This window comes from Alligator sinensis, unplaced genomic scaffold, assembly GCF_000455745.1.
Source record: "Alligator sinensis unplaced genomic scaffold, ASM45574v1 scaffold324_1, whole genome shotgun sequence".
NCBI lineage: Eukaryota > Metazoa > Chordata > Crocodylia > Alligatoridae > Alligator > Alligator sinensis.
In genome coordinates, this window is record NW_005842188.1 from 1,565,275 (window position 1) to 1,574,319 (window position 9,045).

At 43.3% G+C, this 9,045-nt stretch overlaps 1 protein-coding gene across 2 annotated transcripts in view; it reads left to right on the forward strand.

Moving 5' to 3' along the window:
- WDFY2 (WD repeat and FYVE domain containing 2) overlaps positions 1–9,045 on the forward strand; it is a 123,072-nt gene that overhangs the window by 85,477 nt on the left and 28,550 nt on the right. For both annotated transcript variants that reach the window (XR_003094689.1, XM_006026288.3), the window contains exons 5-6: positions 6,054–6,204; positions 8,755–8,867. Coding sequence is in view for 1 of the 2 variants with exons in the window: in XM_006026288.3 (XP_006026350.1) it covers positions 6,054–6,204; positions 8,755–8,867 (264 nt within the window). In the remaining variant the exon portion in view is untranslated. The remainder of the gene's footprint in view (positions 1–6,053; positions 6,205–8,754; positions 8,868–9,045) is intronic.

Below are 9,045 nucleotides of genomic sequence, written 5' to 3' on the forward strand. Positions count from 1 at the left end.
AAAGAGTGCTGGAGTCAGTTGACCCCAACCAGATGCTTATCCAGTCTCCTCTTGAAGACCCCCAAGGTAGGGGAGAGCACCACCTCCCTTGGAAGCCCATTACAAAGCTTGGCTGCTCTTACCATGAAGTTTTTCCTGATACCTAGCCTAAATCTGCTGTCTATCGGTTTGTGACCATTGTTCCTTGTTACCCCAAGAGGCGCCCTGGTGAATAGAGCATCTCCAATTCCTTGCTTCATCCCCCTAATGAATTTGTAGGCAGCCATAAGATCACCTCTCAGCCTTCTCTTGCGGAGGTTGAAGAGGTCCAGGTCCCTTAGTCTCTCTTTATATGACTTGGCCTGTAAACCCTTAACCACATGAGTGGCCCTTCTCTGGACCTTCTCAGGGCTATTCACATACTTCTTAAAGTATGGCACCCAAAACGGGACACTGTACTCCAACTATGGTCTGACCAGTGCCGCATAGAGGGGAAGTATTACCTCCTTGGTTCTATTTGTCATGCATCTGCTGATGCATGATGAAGTGCAGTTAGCTTTGCTGATGATTTCGTCACACTGATGACTCGTGTTCATCTTGGAGTCCACTATGACTCCAAGATCCCTTTCCACTTCTGTGCTGCTGAGAGGGTCACTTCCCAGCCAATAAGTGTGTTGGATATTTTTATGCCCTAGGTGCAGCACTCTGCATTTGTCCTTGTTTTACTGCATCCTATTGTGTACTGCCCACTTTTCCAACCTGTCCAGCAATCGTTTCCAATCTGCCTGCAATTGTTCCCTACCCTCCGGAGTGTGCACTTCACACAATTTAGTATCATCTATAAAGTACACTTCACACCTGCATCCAAGTCACTGATATAGAGTACAGGTCCAAGGACCAAGCCCTGCAGGACCCCACTACCCACATTCTTCCAGGTTGATACCGACTCGTCTACTACCACTCTCTGGGTGCGACCCCCAAGCCGATTTGCCACCCGCCAGACTGTGTAAACATCTAAGTCACAGCCTCTTAATTTATTTATGAGAATGGAATGAGATACCACGTATGAATATTCATAGATTAATATCTAACTTTGATAACCATTCGACTGCTTCAGGGGTAGCTGCATGGATTGGGGTTTTTTGTTTGTTTTTTTTTTTTTTTTTTTAGATCGCCATTACAAGATCTAATTAGGCAATGTTTACAATATCTTGCACCATTCTGAAAAAATCGCACCACAGTTGCACCCCAGACTGATTTTCCATTTATGGAGTAGGTGTCTGCATTTTTCCCTGAAGTGTCTGGATGTGATTCAGAGAAGACAAAATCTTTCTTGGTAGGTCAAATCTTGGCTGAGGAATTGTAGGGTTGCTGACAATGTATTTCTGTGGCAAGGTGGTATTTGCCCAAGCTTCCCTTCATTGTTCTTCGGTGCTCTCGTTATCATCATAGAGCTTCTTGGCATATTTCCAGAATGGTTTTCTAGATTTGAGCCTATCCAGGTGTGGCATAGTGATGTCCTTGTTGATTGGGAGGTTTGGGTTACTGATGGGCCTTATGGTATTCCCTCACACATGCGGCATTACAGCAGAGCTGTGGTGGATCAGTGGTTGCTAGGACTGGAAGCCATGGCAATGGCGTACTTTTTAGCATTCCTGATATAATCTGCATAGCTGCATTTAACTGTGTATTAGCAATCTTTGTGTACACGCTTTTGTTCCAGACTGGGGAGCAATATTTTCTGCAGAGAAAACAAGTGATAGAGTGTTCGAAGCATGGTTGCATTTGCTCCCCATGTCGTTCCGGCCAGTTTATGCACAAAGTGAACTCGTTGTTTTAGTGACATTTCTGTAGATGCTCACAAAAGGTGAGACTCCAATCGAGAGGTATACCAAGGTATTTTGGTAACTTCTCATGCTTAACCTCTTCTCCACAGTAAGTGATGGTGAGTCTTTGGTTGGCATGGGCATTATTTAGATGATAAGATGTGATGACAGTTTTCCTCAGATTTGGGCGATGTCTCCCACACACACAATATTTTTTCACAAGGCCTCTCCTGTGCTTCAGGGTTTCTCAGCAGCCCTGGTCTGGCTCTGGGTTCCCCGGGAGTTTCTTCTGTCCCTTCTGGGTTTCCATTTCTGAACTGGAGTTTTCTCTGACATCTGGGGTTCTGGGCTTCCCTCCAGCTCCCCTTTTTGGGGATCAAACTCCTTCCTTTCCTGCTTAACCTCCCCATCATTTCTTGCAAGTTCCTACAGCCATCTGCTTTAGGGTGCACTTGCTTTCCTGGGAGGAAGTTAGGTTCTCCTTTCCAGGGGGGTCCCCTCCTTTTTCTCCCCTTTCATGTGCTTCTCTGCCCCCTTTTTTTTTTTTTGGGGGGGGGGGGGGAGTGTCTGTGGCCTCTACTTCTGTTTTTTTGCCTTGCTTGTGAAGAAGTTGGGACAGTCTCTTTAAAGACATGCCCCTCTTTCCCACACAGATTGCGGAGTCAGTCCTCTTACAGTCCTTGCTTTCATGATCTTTTTCTTTGCAAATGGCACAAATTTTATTTGGACATTGTGACACCAAATGCCCCTGCTCTCACCACACTTGTGGCAGAGCTTAGGCTGCTCCTGGTAGAAGATATAGCCCCTATGGGGGCTCAGGGAGATCACTGTGGGGGATGTGCTATATCTCACCTGGATTCCCAGGTACATGTTCCAGCATTGCTCTGGCCTTCCAGGCTCCAGTCCACACACCTAACTTGTCTTGAACTTCCTCCACTTTTCCTACTTTCTCAGTGTCTTTTAAGCCAAAAACTTATGTCCTTTACTTTTATTTGACCAGAGTACATCTGGATTGTAATCAGTCTCTCTTTTCTTGCATCTCCTCTGGCAAATTGAAAAACATGCAGTTGGGGATTTCCCTCAGCCATCTGAAGCTGATATCAGAAATCTGATCTGTTCTTTGAATCCCTAAAGCCCAGTTCCCACTCTGCCCCACCCAGCATTCAAATTAGTTGATGCAAATTTTAAGATTTACCTTCAGCAGGTCCTATATGATCTGAACTAAGAAACTTCTCCCCATCAGTAACTTTTATGGGTACAAATAAATTAATAGGTTGTGAAGGGCAAGAAGGGACCTTGCAAGATCATTGGGTCTAGCTGCCCTGCACTAGGTAGGAAAGACATCTGGGGTCAGGTGACCCCAGCAAGGTGACCCATCCAGTCTCCTCTTGAAGATTTCCAGGGTAGGTAATCGCACCACCTCTGGAGGGAGCTTATTCCACAGTCTGGACACCCTAACTATGAAGTTTTTCTTAGCGTTAAGCCTGAAACAGTCTTCCAGTAAGTTGTGGCCATTACTCTTGGTTTTCCCCAAGGGTGCCCTGGTGAACAGTTGTTCAGAGCCCTTGATGTACTCTCCTGATATAGTGGTAAGCTGCTACCAAGTCCCCTCTTAGCCTTCTCTTTTTTAGGCTAAAGAGACCCAAGGCCCTCAGCCTTTCCTCATATGGCTTGCCTTACAAGTCTCTAATCATACGGGTGGCTCTTCTCTGGACTCTCTTAAGCTTTTCCACATCCTTGTTGAAGTGCAGCGCCCAGAACTGGATGCGATACTCCAGCTGCGGTCTCACCCATGCCGAGTAAAGCGGAAGAATCGCTTCCTTAGTTTTACATGAGATGCATTGGTTGATGCATGCCAAAGTATTGTTTGCCCTGCTGGCTACAGCATTGCCTTGACAGCTCGTGTTCATACTATGGTCTAGTATTATCCCTAGGTTCTCTTCAGTCGTGGTGCTAGTCAGTTCGGTGCCACCGAGCTTGTAAGTATGTTGGGGATTGTTCATCCCCAGATGGATCACTTTACATGTCACAATGTTGAACTTCATCTGGTTTTGATCTGCCCAACTTGCTAGCCTGTCTAGCCTGTATATGCAGCCTGTTTTCAAGCATGACCACGTACCCCCATAACTTGGTGTCATTCACAACCTTGGCCAGTGAGATTCTTCCCCCTCGCATCCAAATCATTGATAAAGATGTTGAAAAGCACTGGACCAAGCACTGACCCCTGAGGGACACCACTGGCCATTTCTCGCCAGGGTGATACAGATCTATTCATTAGAACTCTCTGGGTCCTACCCTGCAGCCAGCTTCCTACCCATCTAACTGTTGAGCAGTTAAGCCTGCAGTCCTCCAATTTTCCTGTGAGAACATCATGGGTTACCAAATCAAAGGTCTTCTGGAGGTCTAGGTATACAATATCAACCTCCTGTCTTTTATCCAGGTGGTGAGTTACGTGGTCGTAAAAGGAGATGAGGTTGGTAAGACTGGACCTGCCTGTGACAAAGTCATGCTGGCTGTCATTCAGAATCCTACCTTCTGCAAGTGTATTGCACATAGACTCCTTGATTTAATTTTTCCAGGGTTTTCACTGGGATAGAAGTTAGGCTAATTGGCTTATAGTTGCCTGGGTCCTTTCTCCTCCCCTTCTCGAGCATGAATACAACATTAACCCTCTTCAGGGACCTTCCCCAAGCACTGTGAGTTTTGCCAGAGGTCCCACAGTGACTTCAGCCAGCAACTTCAGCACTTTCGGATGAAGTTCATCCAGTGTTGCTGACTTATAAATGTCTAACTTTTCTTACTGATTGTGCACCAGCTCAATGTCAACAGTAGGAAAGTGGAAGTAGGAAATGTCTTGTGTTCACCAAGCATCTCGCCTGTAGGCCTCTTCTCCTACCTCTATCTTGTCTTTTGGGCTCCTGACCTGGAGTCCAGTGACACCCCTGTGCTCACTGGAGGAGTTTCAAGGTTCTATATCCAAACTGATAAGCAGGGATTCTGGTTTTCTCTAATTAAAAAAAAAAAAAATCCCCACTTTTCAGATTTAAAAAAGTAACCCAAAATCCACACTTTTCAGTAATTAAAATGAAACACTAATATATAGAGATATAGGTATATATAGTGGTGTTTCATTTCAGTCATGGAAAAATGTGGATTTGGGGTTACTTTTTTATTTGAAAATTGAGGGGCTTTTTATTAATCAGAGAAAACCAGGATCCCTGCTGATAAGAACAGATGCAACTTTTATTAGTGAATGTTAAGAAGGGAATTTACAAAGTTGAAGGGGTAGAAGGAAATTAAAGAGACTTGGAGAAGGGTGGCTACATAGCATGGGTTAGAAGAAGAGAAGGAAAGAATCTCTGCCTTTTTGGCTAAAATCAAAATTGGTGAGTAATTTTGCTCTTGAATATTCCAGATGGGATAAAACTGTCAGAAATGCTTGATCTCTTTCCAGTGTGTCAGCTTTCACATAGACAAATGCAAGAAGCCTGCATAGCGTGACACGTCTCAAAGTCCCAGTACTATAGTAACTGCTAGGCTCTCTATTAAGGACTATGGCACTTACTGCTTTGTTGCACCTGGGTACAATTCAGTAAGTCCTTTCAAGCAAATTTCTTTTATTTAAGAAGTCAGCTTCAGTATAAGGCTCACAATTAATGGGCTAAAATATGAGTAATAAAGGTTTGAGCTCTGGGTCCTTGTAACTGAAAAGCTTTTGATGATTTTCTGTTTCTGATCTCAGTGTAGCACACTTTATTCTAAAAACAAAAAAGTTCTCATGCAATGCAACAAAAGTTCTCAGTTACAATGCAACTTCTTCAGCTTAAGACTGTGTACACTATGACTTCTTTTTTTTTTTTTTTGGTCAGCATCACCACTGGTAGCACGGGCAAGAGTGCCCGAATGACACAAACTATCTGTATCACTATTATGCAGGCCTCCTCAAAACAGGTTTAAACAATAAAGCCTTAGTCTTGATAGACTTCCTGGAAAGTGCTGGTAAGGCTGAAGGGAGTAATTACTACCTTAAGTTCTTACTTTGCAATCACCATACAAACCATAGGACATGCAGGGCCCCTACTGGTTTGTGTAGTAACTTACAGGAGTAGTCCCATTGACTTAAATTTCTTGTATGAATAAGCATTTTGGGTGTTAGTAAAGATTTGCAGGACTGATTTGTTGGGAAGGGCTGAATGTTTGCACTTTTGTCTCAGACTTCAGTATAATGTTTGTCCGTTTCATTTCTAGCACACCAGAGCAGAGTTATGATGATTCTGTTTGTCCTGGAGATGGAGTGGGTGCTAAGCACAGGGCAAGACAAGCAGTTCACGTGGCATTGCTCGGAGAGCGGGCAGCGACTGGGAGGGTACCGTACCAATGCAGGCGCTTGTGGCCTTCAGTATCCTTTTTGATGCAATGTCATCTTTTTCCTTTTTCTTTAGCACATCTCTCTTTTATTTATTTTTGTAAGCCTCTTGTGCTATATATAATCCAGACCTTGCAAGAGAATGATAATTTAAAAGCCAATTTAAAAACATTAGCCTGTGGGCTCTTTTAGCTTTGTGTCTCTCATGCTTTGAGCGCATCACTTTTTAAACTGATCAGTGACCTATTTAGTGAGAGATACTGGTGAGGTTTTTGTTTCAACATCCAGCCTGTTGGATGGACAGGAGCAAACCAAGGTCACAATCAGGCCAGCATACATTGTGCATGTACGGTTAAATTAAATGACTTTGATATCAAGTAATGAGAATGAACCTTCTACCATGGGACAGACCAGTATGCTTTTGAAATATGGACTAGCTAAAGGCCACTTGATTCCTAAAGGTCACTCTAATCCAGTGATGTTCAACCTTTTTGCCCAGTGGGCTGGATGTGTGGTGCCTAATCTGGCCATAGGCTGGATCTGGCTGATGGTCCTCATCCAGTGCCCAGGGCAGGGGCATTGGGCCCCATCTGACCGCATGGAGGTGTGTTAGCACCTCTGTCTACCAGATAGTGCTTGGGGATCATTAAAGAACAATTAACCTTTAAATGGAATGTGAAATACGAATGCAGACAACTCAGTGTCCTAAAATCAAAGTCTAACTTTATTAGTACAACAAGTATTATCTTAGCAGTTTCTATATTCAGAGAGGGAGAAACATTCAGTACAATAATCTCACCCAATCCCAGATGTTACTTTGCTCAACAGAAAAAACGGCTACTCCAGTTCCTGGAAGCAAAGGGTATGTTGTGGGCTGGGACGGTCCAGACAGGTGTTGAAGGCTGGATTTATGACAACGACTAGCTTTCTTGCTCCCCCTTTTTTATGCTTTTCTTCAGCTTCACTCCTTTGACTCTTTGCTTTCAGATTGGTCTCTCTGAAGTCACCATACTGTCCATCTTTTATCCTGTCAGCATATTCCTTTGTCTAACAGACCCATCATGAGCACGCTTCCTAATTTGGCCTTTTTCCGGTGTCTTCCTTTGGGCATTGTCCATTGGTCTACCTTATCACTTTTCATTAATATATCCAATCCTTTTATCCCTCTGATTCAACTCATTAGTGCCAAGTTCAGTTAATTGGAGCTGGTAACAATCCATTCCTGTGTTATGTTAAAAGAACTCACAGTGATAAAAATAAAAAGATATATTATAATGAGCACCTATCAGCTTTACAAAAACAACTCAAAGCCAGCTAATAAAAAAATGAAAAGTTAATAAGTATAAAACTTAAGCAATTATTAAATAAGGCTAAATATAAACAATACTATAAGCAGATACAACTTCAAAGCATTAAACATAACAAGCTACCCTACCAGTGGGGCAGGAGCAGTCCATTCCCGATCCAGCCACATGGGGGAAGGGGTTTTGGGGTATTTGGCATGCAGGCCAGAGGCTGAGCACTCCTGCTCTCTCTCTTTTATTTTCTTAAATTAATCCCAGTTACCCAAAATACAAGAAACATTCACTCAGTTTATCACCAATCAAAAAGAGCTCCAGAAACCTGGTATTTTTGAAAGGGTAGAGACCAAGATAACAGCTGACCTGTATCAGTAGTGTGAACAGTATGTCAAAGTGCTTCTGGAGAGTCTGCAGGACAAATGCTGCAGTATATTGCTAGATGAGACCCACAGGACAAACTCCCCTTCTGTCCACGCAGGTAAAATAAGCCAGCCGATCTTCAGTGTTTAGCCAGGCAAAATGAGAAGTGTAAAAAGGTACACGGTGAAAGTGGAATTGCATCAGTATTGGTAAATGATGCTGATTTTCAAGTAAATGTCTTGCCTGTCTCTTGGCTGCTAGTCCCTGGGAGTCCAGACACTCTTGGCAAAAGTAGATAACTTGGAAAGCCACTTCTGATAGGACCCCTATATTATGTCAAAGGGTGGCGCTGGTTGAGATTAATATACACAAAGATGGCAATTATCTTGGTAGAGCTAATAACTCCCTTATCTTGTTAAATCCAGATTTTCTCTAACGTTTCCTTGTGCATGGTCTGGTCACAGTGAAAGCTATCAGCGCTAACAGTCGGCTGAATACAGGAGAGAACGCTAACATTTATGGGGGTTGGGACCTGTCAAAATGAATTATTCCCTTAATTTGACTAGAACAAGTCCAAACGCGTTTTGGTTAGAGCACCTGACAGGATGCATCTGTTCAGGCTAACGTTTCCCTAAATATGGGCTCAAACAGCTTTAACAAAACAGCAGTTGCCACGGATGACATGAAGTCGTCTTCCTTCTGGGCATTATTCCATCACTAATGTTGGGAGAGCACTTAGCTAGTAGGGGCAGAGGGAAGTTTATACATGTAATTCAAGCTTAATACAATAATTTGTATTCAAACATTTAGGGACTACTATATAATTGTTCATAAAAATGCAGCATACTCTTCTATAATAACCCCAAAATACAGAACACCTTCCTGGATTTTGCATAACTTTTCCTCAATGTTTGGCCTTCAGATTTGATGTCGAGACACGACATGTGTTTGTTGGTGATCACTCTGGGCAAGTAACCATTCTCAAATTAGAGCCACAGTCCTGCAGCCTTGTCACAACATTCAAGGGACATACAGGTAAGGTTTGCTATGAAATGATCTTCTCTGGCTCTTTGTGTATGCTCAGCATCACTGTAGTGTGATACATATGAGCTGCTGCAATGGTTTCAACTAATGCTTGGTTTGGAGGGGAAAATAGACCAGCTTAAACCATAAGCAAGGCAAAGACTGGTATAAGCAGAAGAGGGGTCAGACT